General features: G+C 44.6%; 1 protein-coding gene and 1 long non-coding RNA gene across 3 annotated transcripts in view; both read left to right on the top strand.

Annotated features, from left to right (window-relative positions):
- Window positions 1-266: 266 nt before the first annotated feature.
- LOC307212654 (uncharacterized protein) overlaps window positions 267-15,028 on the top strand; it is a 64,152-nt gene continuing 49,390 nt past the window's right edge. The window contains exon 1 of one of the 2 annotated variants that reach the window (XM_079970217.1): window positions 267-375. In XM_079970217.1, the coding sequence (XP_079826343.1) occupies window positions 281-375 (95 nt within the window). In that variant the 5' untranslated portion in view covers window positions 267-280. Of the gene's footprint in view, window positions 376-11,951; window positions 12,682-15,028 lie in introns of those variants that run through there. The other variant, XR_013837056.1, reaches the window with a different exon arrangement.
- LOC307212729 lies at window positions 2,416-3,440 on the top strand. The gene is made up of 2 exons (XR_013837150.1): window positions 2,416-2,608; window positions 2,968-3,440. It is a non-coding gene; the product is annotated as an uncharacterized lncRNA (long non-coding RNA).

A 15,028-nucleotide genomic window follows, 5' to 3' on the forward strand; every position in this document is an offset into this window, starting at 1 on the left:
CACGACAGCCTGCGCTGCTCACCAAAAAGCTGTTTCTCAGAAGGCTGCTAAATGGAAAAGAAGAGAAGGTTGGAATCATAACTGTTTTAAGGACTTTCTTATATACCCTAAACATATCCTTGGAAATAGACATTACCTTCATGTTTCCTTTGTTCTTTCTTTCTCCTGCCATCTTCTTCCAGATCAGCCACTAAGGGGGCGGAAAGCACATATTGTGCACAAATCTTTTTTGAAAAAAATCTGAAATTACTGGGTAAACAACAGGGAAACAAAGAGCCACATGGGATATGATTATCTAAACCTCAAAATAGGCCTCAGACAGAGACCTTTCCCAAGAAATCTTAGGGACTGGAAGCAGCATCTATACGCTGAAAGGTTTTACCTTCGTGGTCCTTTGGAAAAGGGGTCCGCAGGGGGAGGCAGAGGGGCAGGCGGTGGGCGAGGGGGAAGATTCTGGGACTGGGCACACTTTATTTTTTCTCGCCATCCTTTTCCTTTTTCTCACAGAATGCAGATGCTGAGAGAAATCCTATTTACATGTCTATCTTCTTCCTGGAACAAACACGAAATGATCCAACCACAGGAGTTCACCAGGCCTTTTTGCACTCTGGTGACCAGTGAGCCAGCAGAGGGAGGTGTCACAATGGCTTCCGTAAATCGGGGGCTGTCCCTTGAAAATAGGGACACTTGGCAGGTGTCCTGAGGTGCCCAGATGGGAGACCACCAGGGAACCCATGATATGGTGCTTAGAATTATACAGGCAAAAGTATTACTTAAATAAATACATCTCTAGACACACTGTCCTTTTGGTCTTTTCTCATGCAAGAATATTTCCCTAAGTCAGAAAGAGGCCTCCTGCTCATGAAAGTGCACCTTCGGGCCTGAGCCTCCTAAATAGCTCTACTTGGGAGTAAATTTTTCTGACCCCAGTGGAAATTGGTTCCTAGTGAGCATGCTTGGGATTGTGGTATGAGGAACAGGACACTGCTGTCAAGAAAGGGGAGAGCTAGCTTGACTCAAGTTTCCCACGTGTTGGGGGGCTCAAAAAACAATCCCATGCTTGTGTGGTACATCTAGAAAGATTTTTAGAATGTGTGTGGCACGGTGAGGTAGAAGAAGGGTTGTGTCATTCACACATCATTAAAAATGCCACACACACGATCCAGTAGACACCTCTGGAAGTTGCGCAGCAATGGCCGCCACATCTTGCTGGGCCACACAACTTGCAGCTGTCCCCACCATCATGGCCAACGGTCAGGGATGATGGGAGCTGTCCTCCACTAACATCTGGAGGGCATCCCATTGGTTACCCCCCAAGTATTAGGGTGTTCAAACCTTAATGTGTTAATTGTTTAAAAATCATAGCCTCCAACATTTATCTGATGACAATAGGGACGTCCCATTCCATAATGATAATTTTACTCTCTATACCCCACACATCTTACTGGGTTGCCCCAGCCACTCTGGACAGCTTCCACCATATATATAAAGGTTTTAGTATGAGAGGAACAAAGTATAATACAGTGATACGTGTGTATGAGTGTACGTATGTGTTTTTTTTAAAGAGAGAGTGGTGGGATGGAGAAAGGGAGAGGGGAGAGAAAAAGAGAGAAGGAAGAGGAGAGATGGGAAGAAGAAAAAAGGGGTGGGGGAGGGAGAGGGAACTGTAGCAGTGGTATGGGGGAAAGTTTTGTTTTGAGGGGGAGAAAACAGACTGAGAAACAGGCTAAAAAGGGGGTCCTATTTTAAAAAACAAAAAGGATAGAAAATGAGGATGAAAATAAAAAAGTGAGGCGAAAGGAAAAAATAAGGGAAAAGTAAATTAGAAGGAGTTGCGTGTCTGGGGTGGAGTGGCCTGTGCTGGTTCAGGGCTCTCTTCTGGGCACTGCCATTTTAATTTTTGAAAGAAAGGTTTGAGGTAGAAATAAAGATAAGATTGATTGTATAATTTTTTATTATTGTTATTATTTATTTAAAAGGGGAGTTAAGGAAAATATATATTGAGAAGAAGGAAATAAAATAAAAATAAAACAAAAGATTTTGGAAAGGAAAGAGGACAACAACAACAACAACAAACGTGCCCCTCCCCCTTTTTTGGGGGGTGGAAAGTGTGTTTTAAGTAATATATGGATGTATTTTAAAAATGGTAGTAATAGTAATTTAGTAAAAGAGCTGAAGACTTAGGGAAGGGCGGGAAGGGTTGATTTTTTAAAGGGGGTTAAAATATATGAAAGGGGGGAAGTTTATGTACTAAATAATAGAAGATGAAGATGATAATAGTAATATAAAAATATTTTTAAAATAATAATATTTTTTTGGAAAAAATATAGTTTAAAAAGGAGGGGGAGGAAAAATAAATAAATAAACTCTATAGAAAAAAGCGAGGTCTTTTTCCAGCGGGGGTCCCTCTGGGCTCGGGTTGGGCCTGGGCTTGAAGGAGGTGAGGACAGGTGACCCCACCTAGGCCCGAAGTCACCCCCCCTCAATAATCACCCCAGGCCTCAAAACTGTCCAAAATTCCTTTTGTCTTCTAAAAATCCACAGCTCAAGTTTTCCTCTGTTTTCTCACAAGATGCATAGGCAAACCGTTACTTTTATCAGAACAGTGGTGCCCCGCAAGACGAACGCCTCGCAAGACGGAAAACCCGCTAGACGAAAGGGTTTTCCGTTTTGGAGGCGCTTCGCAAAACGAATTTCCCTATGGGCTTGCTTCGCAAGACGAAAATGTCTTGCGAGTTCCTGCGGGTTTTTTCCCCTTTCCCCCACCTTTTCCTAAGCCGCTAAGCCGGTTATCAGCTGATCCACTGATAAGCCGCTTAACAGCTGATCGCTAAAAGCCGCTAAACCGCTAATAGCGCTAATCCGCTAAGCTGTCAATGGGCTTGCTTCGCAAGACGAAAAAACCGCTATACGAAGAGCCTCACGGAACGGATTAATTTCGTCTTACGAGGCACCACTGTACAAGAGAGCTTCAAAAAGGCTAATGAATAGACTCTGTCAGAGCAGGCCTGAGAACTGACTTTTATCTCATTCAGTTGCAACATCTTGGACATGCTGAACTGTTCTCATTCCCCTTTCCTGGGAAGGGTTCCAAGAGTCCACAATAGTCCCAAGAGAGCTTTCTGTACATGCCCAGGAACCTCAACATGGGGCAGGACTCCTGAGGGAGGAGAAAGGGGAGGGAACTAGAAGGGGAATATATACTCTGTGCACATGACTGTGAACTCGTGCATGTTTTTGTGAGTTATCACACTTGCTCCTTCTACCAGTTCATGGATGGTAGAAATAAAGCTTTTTCTCCGAAACTATTCCTTGAGTGTCTGTTGACTCCCACTTCCCTTTCCCGGGTGCAATATTTTTCCCACCCGAGGGCAAAGCCTCATAAGGCTACAGGCTCAGCCGTGTGTTTCCTCGCGGCCTCCTCCTGCCTCTCCTCCTTTCCCTTGGCATTGGCAGCGCAATGGCGGTGGCAGCAGGGCTAGGGCTTCTCTCCCCCTCCGCGCTCGCTCCTGGGTCCCACCGGCCCCAGATGGCCGGGCGTCTGTCTCCTCCTTCTCCCCTTCTCCTATCCCTCTGGAAGAGCGAGGTGGGGTGTCCCAGGCCTTGGAGCTCCGCTCGGCCGTTGGCTGGATGCCCTCGGGGGGGGGGGGGTCTGGCGGCTCCCCGGTTGATACATTGGGTGCCCCCAGCCCCCACGCGGCGGCGGCGGTCCCGGCTGCTTGGAAGCCGGTCAGGCAGCACGAGCAATACTGGCCACCCTCGGGAGCTCTGCGATGCCCTGGTGTGCGCCATGTTGCTTCACCCACCATATATATAAAGGAAACAAAAAATGAAACTTTTTAAAAAAACCATCCCTGTACAGGATTGCCTTCAGATGGCTCGGGGGTCAGATAACTCCATACCCTCTTACATTTCTTCAGTGAAACTAGGGATACCATAGGGAATGGTGGGACTTTGAAGGATCAAATCAGAAACCAGGACGGCTTCTCTCAATCAGGGACATCCCTGGAAAATAGGAACACTTGGAGGGTTTGAACAATGTGTATTGTTTCAGCTCTGTGTGAACCACCCAGAGAGGCTTTCACCCCTATCGTGTTTATCAATTAATAATAGCTGCAGAAAGGATTCAACGACTTAAGAGAGGGGGGCCTCCCATTTGGTGAAATGTCCTTTGGGCCTACTCCAACATAAGCCTTGCTTACTTCTTAAGCCGTAAGTGGTAGCAGAAACTGCACAGAACAGCTGATGACTGTTGGGCGCAAGAGATCTGGCACCCCAGGTTGCCATCACCACTCATTTCTGCAGGTGAGGGTAAATGAAAGGCAAAATACTACAAAGAGCGCCCACAGCTCCAATGTTTTTGGAGCTGGTCCTTCGTTGCCCAGATTTCTCTTCACTATTCCCTACCTTGGACCCCTGACCGTTAGGTCCAGTCGCGGACGACACTGCGGTTGTGGCGCTGATCTCGCTTTATTGGCCGAGGGAGCCGGCGTACAGCTTCCGGGTCATGTGGCCAGCATGACTAAGCCGCTTCTGGCGAACCAGAGCAGCGCACAGAAACGCCGTTTACATTCCTGCCAGAGCGGTACCTATTGATCTACTTGCACTTTGACATGCTTTCAAACTGTTAGGTTGGCAGGAGCAGGGACCGAGCAACGGGAACTCACCCCGTCGCGGGGATTTGAACTGCCCACTTTCTGATCGGTAAGCCCTAGGCTCTGTGGTTTAACCCAGTGCCACCCACGTCCCCCTACCTTGGTAAGTATTGCTAAATGCCTCGTTATTTGCAAGGACTGTGGCAAAATAGGTCAGGAGGTCTTTTCCGCCTTTTTAAAGCTCAGTGAGGTCTGTCTCACACAAGCAAAAGGACAGAGGCAGGAAAATGCCCAGGTGGCAGCCTTCTTTGAGTCACACTTGTTCACGATTGCAATGGATTGCAATTTGGCGACACCAAAAAGGAAACCCACCAGGGCATAATAAATGCAAGTTGCATGGCCCCCCAACCAGGCATGGCTCCAGGTAGAAGCAATAGCCAGGGGATACATGCTGATGGCCATTCCAAGATACAGCCAGATTAATCGTCAGGAGCTCAGGTGACCTGAGATGGGAGGAGCGCTTCACAGTTACTGCCAGGACAGCTGAATTCCCCAGAAATGTCAGGATGCCTGAACGGAGGAGGAGGAAAGCAGTGGGATTTACAGGCATTCATAATCAGTCAACAAACCAGCGCGGTTCATCACCCTGCAAGATGCAAACATCATGACCCACAGCCAGTGAATACTCTATAACTCAAGGTTTAGAAGCCATAGCAGTCTTCCTTTTTTAACGAGAAGTAGGTATTTTATTCACAGGCCTTTCTCCACAATAGGTAATGTGTTACCCAAAGTAACATGAAACAGCTTGTGAATTTATATCAGTGGATTTGTGACTGAAGGACAGGTAAGGGTCAGAACAAAAGTGGATTCTGTTTCAGCCACAAATCAGTCACTTTCTAGCATCTAGTCTTGATACCTGTGGTATGCTTTCTTCAACACTGTAGAGTTATTTTCTTGACATTGTAAAAGGTGAATTAAAAGGTGCATCCAAAGGAAAATGATGGTGGGGTCGCCTGACATTCCCAAGAATAGCAATCCCTAGAGTAGTAAGACGTGGGGAGGGCGAGAAGGCTGTCCAGTCCTGACACCCTTGTTGGTGCAAACTCTGTGCTCAATAGCAGATTCTCAGAGAAGACAAAATGGGTGGAAGTGATCGTGAATATAGTTCCGGACACTCCCAAGCTTATGATTCCGTGGGTCTCAACGTTCACGCTCTCTCCCTCCACCACCCCCAAACCTTGATAGCCATGGCTCAAGGTTTCATGGCCTCAGTAAAAACTATTAAGTAGCATCTGCACTCACCTGGTCAAATGCTTGATTTAGGCTGTAAACCAACACACCATTGCCTGAAAGTAAGTCACAATGAAGTCATCTAGCCTTACATTTCAGTAGATGTCTATAGGATTGCACTGCCAGTTTGTTGTCAGCTCTGGACACAAAGTTGTCCTGAGCACCTTGAAAGAAGGATTAAAAGAAAGGGTGGTGTCCAGAGAAGGCCTCCTCGCGGCCTCCATCTGCCTCTCCTTTCCCTCGGCAGTGGCAGCGCAATGGTGGTGGCAGCGAGATTGGGGTTCTTCCCCCCAAAAGGGCCTTCTCCCCTTCCTTCTTCCTCTGGAAGAGCGAGGTGGGGTGTCCCAGGCCTTGGAGCTCCACTCCGCCGTTGGCTGGATGCCCTCGGCTCCGGCCTGGTGGGGTCGCTGGGGGGGGGGTGTCTGGCGGCTCCCTGGTTGATACACCGGGTGCCCTCCACCCACACAGCGGTCCCGGCAGCTTGGAAGCCGGTCAGGCAGCACAAGCAATACTGGCCACCCTCGGGAGCTCTGCGACACCCTGGTGTGCGCCATCTTGCTTTGCCCACCATATTTTTCTTTTTTTCAAATAATATTTATTAAAGTTTCAACCCTACATCCCAATCCCAAAGAAGGGCAGTGCCAAAGAATGCTCCAACTATCACACAATTGCACTAATTTCTCACGCTAGCAAGGTTATGCTTAAAATTCTACAAGGAAGGCTCAAGCAGTATGTGGACCGAGAACTCCCAGAAGTGCAAGCTGGATTTAGATGAGGCAGAGGAACCAGAGACCAAATTGCAAACATGCGCTGGATTATGGAGAAAGCTAGAGAGTTCCAGAAAGACATTTACTTCTGCTTCATTGACTATGCAAAAGCCTTTGACTGTGTCGACCATGGCAAACTATGGCAAGTTCTTAAAGAAATGGGAGTGCCTGATCACCTCATCTGTCTCCTGAGAAATCTCTATGTGGGACAAGAAGCTACAGTTAGAACTGGATATGGAACAACTGACTGGTTCAAAATTGGGAAAGGAGTACGACAAGGCTGCATTTTGTCTCCCTGCTTATTTAACTTATATGCAGAATTCATCATGCGAAAGGCTGGGCTGGATGAATCCCTAGCCGGAATTAAGATTGCCGGAAGAGATATCAACAACCTCAGATATGCAGATGACACAACCTTGATGGCAGAAAGTGAGGAGGAATTAAAGAACCTTTTATTGAGGGTGAAAGAGGAGAGTGCAAAATATGGTCTGAAGCTCAACATCAAAAAAACGAAGATCATGGCTACTGGTCCCATCACCTCCTGGCAAATAGAAGGGGAAGAAATGGAGGCAGTGAGAGATTTTACTTTCTTGGGCTCCATGATCACTGCAGATGGTGACAGCAGCCACGAAATTAAAAGACGCCTGCTTCTTGGGAGAAGGGCAATGACAGGCCTAGACAGCATCTTGAGAAGTAGAGACATCACCTTGCCAACAAAGGTCCGTATAGTTAAAGCTATGGTTTTCCCAGTAGTGATGTATGGAAGTGAGAGCTGGACCATAAAGAAAGCTGATCGCCGAAGAATTGATGCTTTTGAATTATGGTGCTGGAGGAGACTCTTGAGAGTCCCATGGACTGCAAGAAGATCAAACCTCTCCATTCTGAAGGAAATCAGCCCTGAGTGCTCACTGGAAGGACAGATTGTGAAGCTATGGCTCCAGTACTTTGGCCACCTCATGAGAAGAGAAGACTCCCTGGAGAAGACCCTGATGTTGGGAAAGATGGAGGGCACAAGGAGAAGGGGGCGACAGAGGACGAGATGGTTGGATAGTGTTTTCGAGATTACCAGCATGAGTCTGACCAAGCTGCGGGGGGCAGTGGAGGACAGGAGTGCCTGGCGTTCTCTGGTCCATGGGGTCACGAAGAGTCGGACACGACTAAACGACTAAACAACAACAACAAAGTTTCAACCATTACAGAAAGAAAAAGTAAGCATACCACATTAAACATTAAACAAAAACAAAACAACACATCTCAATATAAAAAAGAAAAAAAAAACCAGAGAAATAAAACCCATTAAACAAAAACAAAAACACAAAGAAAAATACATCAGATCTCCTCATTACTATTCTTTTATTAACTTATTTCCTTGACCTCCTCACACCTCCCTTTTTTGTATTCTAAGTCAATTATCTATTTCAGCAAATCCTTTCCCTCTTTTAAAATTTTTGTCCTGTAAATTGTCTTAATATAATTTAGCTTTACTTTTCCTCCTTTCACCAATTAACAGTCAGTTATTCCCAAATCCTTTATATCATTCCTGCTAAAATCATATAATATTATTCCAACATCCTTCTAACATATATCAGTTTTACAATGTTTCTGTAAATAGTCTTTAAATTTCCTCCAATCTTCCTCCACCGACTCTTCTCCCTGGTCTCGGATTCTGCCAGTCATTTCCGCCAGGGAGGAGGTTGCATTCTAATTATTGCCGTCATTTTTGCTAATTCAGTCATTTCAAAAAAAATATTTTGCCAGTCTTTCAATGTTGGTACTTCTGATTTCCAATTTTTTGCAATCAATAATCTTACTGCAGCTGTTGCATATAAAAAGATTCTTTTCATGTCTTTTGGGGTGTCATTTGTTATAATTCCTAAAAGGAATGTTTCCAGCTTCTTACCAATTGTTGTTTAAAATTTTTTTTTTTCAGTTCCTCATGTATATTTCCTCAAAATTTCTTAATTTTATCACATCCCCACCATACATGATATAAGGATTCCTCTGATACCTTACATCTTCAACACAGATTTGATGTTAGTTTATAAATATTTGCCAGTTTTACAGGGGTTAAGTACCACCTGTAAAACATCTTCATAATGTTTTCTTTGATAGTAATGCATGCAGTGAAATATCTGATTTCCAAAGTTTTTCCCAATGATCTAATGAAATCGTGTATCCAAAAATCCTGTCCCCACTTGATCATTACTTCTTTTATTTGTTCATCTTTGAGTTCCCAGTCAAGTAATAGATTATACATTTTTGATAGATTTTGGGGGGGAATTGTTCAAAAGTTCTATCTGGAATTTGGATTCTTGTTTTTGGAAAGCTATTTTATTTTCAGAGTTAAATTTGTCATATAATTGATAATATTGTAGCCAGGTGGTACAAAACTGTTTAAGTTCTTCATATGGTTTCAATTGTAATTGGCCTTGCTCTTCCCTTAAAAGTTGTTTGTAACTTACCCCTAGTTTTTCCATATTTTTTCTTTTTTATTGAAATCATTTCAAGTGGAGCTGCCCACCAGGATTTTTTTAGTTCTAGTAACCTATGATATTTCCTCCACACTTTAATAAGAGAATTCCTAATTATGTAGTTCATAAATCCTTGATGTACCTTTGTCTTATTATCTAAAAGATATGCAGGCCAACCATGTCTATTGTTGTGTCCCTCTAAATCCAGCAAATCAGTATTTTCTAATGATATCCATTCTTTGATCCAGCAGAGACAACAGGCCTCATAATATAATTTTAGATCCGGGAAACTAACCCCCCCCCTTAGTCTTTTATCAGTAAGTAACTTATGTTTAATACCCTCTTACCCTGGCTAATATGTTCTCATTTTCTTCTATTTCTTTTCTAATTTGATCCATTTTCTTTTCTCTATTTCTTTTCTGAATCACATTTTGTTGAATATAAAATCCTCTTATAAAAGCTTTGCTCGTCTCCCATATTATTCTACTATCTGTATCTTGCTCTTTATTAATTTGGAATAATTCTCTAAGTAATTCCTGTGCTTTACCTAGAATCTTTTCATCATTTAAAATTTTTTCATTCGTTCTCCATCTTCTTTTTACCTTTCTGTTATCTCTTAATTCCAGTGTAACTGGATTAGGATCTGTTAGTAGTATAGGTAGTATCTGTTTTTCCCCCCAATTTTTAACATTAAATTATTTGAGATCCAGATACTATCGATCCTTCCTGCTGATTTTTTTGCCTGTGAATAGTGTGTGATCTGTTTCTCTAATGGATGTTTATATCTCCAAACATCTTTTAAATTTAAATTTTCAACCACTTGGAAAAAAGTGATGCCTTACCATCCTTCCTGTTGCACAGATTGGAGGGCCAGTAATGTGGGTTTTATGGAAATTTTGCCTATGCAAATTAGGGCAATCTGCATAGGATAATTTACACCATAAAGCTTCCTGGTGCCCTAGAGTCGGGGTGGGAAGCCTTTGGCAATCCAGATGCTGCCGAAATACGTCCCCCATGAACCCCAGCCAGCTTGGCTAAATAGGAACATCTGGTGGGCCAGAGGTTCCCCTGCCCTAGAGTGACCTAATTTAGTGTGCCTGTTTTACCAGCTTTTAATAAGCAAAACTGAATGGTGAAATGGCTAAGCTTGCCTAGTGCAGTATTTGCAGTTTGCATCCATTCATTGTTACTTGTGAAATCGAAATCTTTCCATGGGGGAAAATTACGCACTAGACATCACTGCTGTGGGCACCTTGTTCTTCTCATCTTGAGGCTGGTAGTGCCAGAGGGACCCAGGAGCGATCGCGGAGGGGGAGTGCAGAAGCCCTGCCCCTTCTGCCACTGCCGCCATTGCACTGCCACCCCTGAGGGAAAGGAGGAGAGGCAGGAGGGCAGGCGGAGGCCGCGAGGAAACACACGGCTGAGCCCAGGCCCAACCCAAGCCCACCTCCCCCGGAGCCCAGAGGGAGGCCCGCTGGAAAAAGACCTCCCTTTTTTCTATAGAGTTTATTTATTTATTTTCTCTCCCCTTTTTAAAAAACTATATTTTCCCCCAAAAAATTATTTTAAAAATATTTTTATATTACTATTATCATCTCCATCTTCTATTATTTAATACATAAACTCCCCCCGCTTCATATATTTTAACCCCCTTTTAAAAAAATCAACCCTTCCCCCCTTCCCTAAGTCTTCAGCCATTTACTTAATTATTATTACTACCATTTTTAATTAATATTAATATTACTACCATTTTTAAAATACATCCATATATTACTTAAAACACACTTTCCACTCCACCAAAAAAGGAAAAATATCTGCGATTAAAATGAATGTGTTGCCAAAAATGCTATTTCTTTTTCAATCAATACCAGTCATCCTGAAAGATGAATGTTTTAAAAAATGGCAGAAAGAGATTTCAAAATTTATCTGGGGGGAAGGGGGGGCAAAAGGCCAAGGATAAAATATAAAATACTTACAGATGTAAAAGACAGAGGTGATCGAAGGGAAATTGAAATTACTGAAGGCCGCATACAGCATACTTATTAGAATGGGAGACGAAAGATGAAGAGGTAAAATCAGTTATGATTAAATGGGCACAAGATGTAGGTCACAATATTATGATGGAAGATTGGGAAAAATTATGGAAAACTGATTTAAAATTTACAGATTGTTCCCTATTGAAGGAAAATTATATGAAGATGATGTACAGATGGTACATGACACCAGTGAAGTTAGGGAAAATGTATAAAACTAGTTCAAATATATGATGGAAGTGTAAGGAAATGGAGGGGACATTTTATCATATGCGGTGGGATTGTAATGTAATTTTAAAATTTTGGGAAATGATATACAACGAATTAAATAAAATATTGCATCTAACAGTTGTTAAAAAAACCTGAAGCATTTTTGTCAGGGATTGTAGGAAAAGACCTGCCAAAAAAGCTGAAAAACATCTCCATGTATGCAACAACGGCCGCGAGAATCCAATAGAAAAAGGATGGAAGACTAAAGAAACCCCAACTAAAGAATCATGGCAAGAAAAATTGGCGGACTATGCAGAACTGGCAAAACTGACATATAAGCTATGGGACAAGGATAACTGTGACTTTAAGGGTGAATGGGAACCCTTTACAAAGTATCTGAAGACACAACAAAGCGAACAGGACTCCATGGCTGGTTTTGAATAAACATTCACAAACTTTTTATTGATAATCAGCTAAATAGTTTGAGGATCTATACAACTTTGTAACATGCAGAAAACAGCATTCTTAGAGAAACCAAAGACTGGAACTGAGGGAAGTCGGGGGGGGGGGGTTGTGTGTGTGGGGGGGAGGGAGGAAAAATGGGGAGGGGAAACAAGGATGATATGTTTTTGGATAATATGTTTTGTTTTAATTTTGAATAAAAAAATTCAAAAGGGGGGGACACTTTCTTTTGTTGTTGTTGTTGTCCTCTTTCCTTTCCAATATATTTTATCTTCTTCTACCTCATCGTGCCACACACATTTTAAAAATCTTTCTTGATGTACCACCCAAACATGGGATTGTTCTTTAAGCCCCCCAACACGTGGGAAACTTGAGTCAAGCTAGCTCTCCCCTTTCTTGACAGCAGTGTCCTGTTCCTCATACCACAATCCCAAGCATGCTCACTAGGAACCAATTTCCACTGGGGTCAGAAAAATTTACTCCCAAGTAGAGCTATTTAGGAGGCTCAGGCCCGAAGGTGCACTTTCATGAGCAGGAGGCCTCTTTCTGACTTAGGGAAATATTCTTGCATGAGAAAAGACCAAAAGGACAGTGTGTCTAGAGATGTATTTATTTAAGTAATACTTTTGCCTGTATAATTCTAAGCACCATATCATGGGTTCCCTGGTGGTCTCCCATCTGGGCACCTCAGGACACCTGCCAAGTGTCCCTATTTTCAAGGGACAGCCCCCGATTTACGGAAGCCATTGTGACACCTCCCTCTGCTGGCTCACTGGTCACCAGAGTGCAAAAAGGCCTGGTGAACTCCTGTGGTTGGATCCTTTCGTGTTTGTTCCAGGAAGAAGATAGACATGTAAATAGGATTTCTCTCAGCATCTGCATTCTGTGAGAGTAGTGAATTCCTCTTGAGCTTAGAGGCATGAGAGAGTACTAACAGTAAGGCCCATTTCTCTTTCTTTTCTAGGCTTTCCAGGCTGCGAAGAGCTATTTCAAGGATGGCGAGAAAAAATAAAGTGTGCCCTGTCCCAGAATCCTCCCCCCCCGCCCACCCCTCCCCCTCCGGACCCCTTTTCCAAAGGACCACAAAGGTAAAACCTTTCAGCGTATAGATGCTGCTTCCAGTCCCTAAGATTTCTTAGGAAAGGTCTCTGTCTGAGGCCTATTTTGAGGTTTGGATAATCATATCCCATGTGGCTCTTTGTTTCCCTGTAGGCTCCACGTACTTCCTTGCCGCCTCAGGCAAAAGAGAAGGAAACTCATACGGAAGGTAATGTCTATTTCCAAGGATATGTTTAGGGTATATAAGAAAGTCCTTAAAACAGTTATGATTCCAACCTTCTCTTCTTTTCCATTTAGATGACATAATCCTTGAAGACCTGGAGGCAGAGCAGGGGCAGCTCAGCTTTGATACTGACACCATGAACCACTGAACCTGAACACGGAGTTTGCCCTCGCTCTCTACCAACGCTGGGCAGAGCTCCACCACGGAACGAACCTCGCCATTTCCCCAGTGAGCGTGTCTCTTTCTCTGGGGCACAAGGGAGCACATTGGCCCAACTGCAGCATGCTCTGGGACACAGCACTCAGGGTAAGGCAGCCTTCTGAGAATGCCCCTTCCGACCTTCAGGAGGAGGGGGGGTTGTGGGATCACGACCCCGCCCACACTCTGCGAGGCTGGCGTCAGCCTCGCAGGAGACAGGGATTCACCCAATTAGCATACCCTGTGGCGCCAGCCAATTGGCTGGCGGCAGGGGCGGGCCTTCCTAGGGCCACTTAAGGTCAGGGCAGCCCCTGGCTCACCCCCTTTCTTCCCTGGAGACGACGCAGTTTGCAGTTTGCAGTTTGGGTTTCCCTCAGCTGCTGGACCACGTGGAGTTAGCTCAGAAGAGGCTTGCAGGCAGGGAAGTTTTACCTTTTGTTATTCCTTTCTCCTCTAGGTGTGAGGGCTGCTTAATTTGCCTTTATTGCGCTGCTCTCTTCATAATTGGGTACTTTGGCTGAATTTTAATTGATTGGGGTGCCTGGGGGGGTGACTACATTGCCATTCGTCGTTAATTCTGCTGGTGCGTTGCTGTTTGTGTGTGTGTTTATTGTTCCCGTGGTCAGCAGAGGTGCTTCAGAATTTCCTCATCCTTCCTCCTTTTGCTTCTCCCCCTCTCTCCCCATGGTTTGAATGCTCTTTAATCAGCTGATTTTACACGGTCTCCGTTCTGCCCCCCTTGTTTCTCCCCTCTCCCCAGCTAATTTAAACAGTCTCCATTCTGGCCCTTCGTTTCTCCCCTCTCCCCGGCCAGCCCTCACGTTTCCCGCATATCAGCTGTTCCTGCTTGTGGGAGATCTTATCTGCCTTGCCTGGAGCGTTCCTGCCTTGCTTCTTTGTTGCCTTTGTTCTTGAGCTGCAGGGCACCTCGTGGAATATGCTGTAGCTTCACAGAAAAAGCTCCCTTTCTTTTACAGGGAATTTTCAGCATTCGCTGCTGGTGTTGCTTTATTTCTAAACTGCTTGATTTTCAGGAGTTGTTATCTCTATTTTTGTGGGGCTTTTCTCCTTCTGGGGGGTTTCCCCCTTTGCGCTCCATTCCAGCTGCTGCAGTTTAACACGGGAGCTGTAATAGAGCTAAAATCACTGTGTGTGTGTGTGTTTGTGTGCTTTCCTTCCAGCATCTCTTTCACGTCTACAGTTTTACAGGAAGCTCTGTGTGTTTTGGTGCAAGTTCCCTGCCCTCAGGAGCTTGCCTTGCCTGCTGCTGCATGCCCCCTTCAGAAGAATTTATTCAGCTTTGTGGAGCTTTTTCTGGTGATCCGTTGCCTGCCCTCGACTGCTGACTGCCTGTCCTGCAAGGAGCTCAAGGAAGAAAGGCCGGAGGACACAGCGCACCCATCCAATCAGGTTTTTGCTGTTGGGGCTTCATGCTTTAGCTAGGGGTTTGTGCAGGGGAGCGTGGTGCAATTAGGTGGATGGCAGCTGCGGGAGGAGAGCGGGCTGCATTTGGTGCCGGTTGTGTTTCATTTTCCTGCTGGGGTGAGGGGGCAGAATTTCTTGTCAAATAATCATTTCAGCAGCATTCTTGAGGGGGTGAGTTCTACAGGCTGTTTTATTTTCGCGCGGAAGTTTAGACTTGGAAAGCATCGGAAGCAGCTGTGCCGTTGCCGGGCAACCACCGTGCCCCTGCCGCCATTTCATCCACCCACATGGCCTT

Source organism: Podarcis cretensis (assembly GCF_951804945.1).
Source record: "Podarcis cretensis genome assembly, chromosome: 3".
NCBI lineage: Eukaryota > Metazoa > Chordata > Lepidosauria > Squamata > Lacertidae > Podarcis > Podarcis cretensis.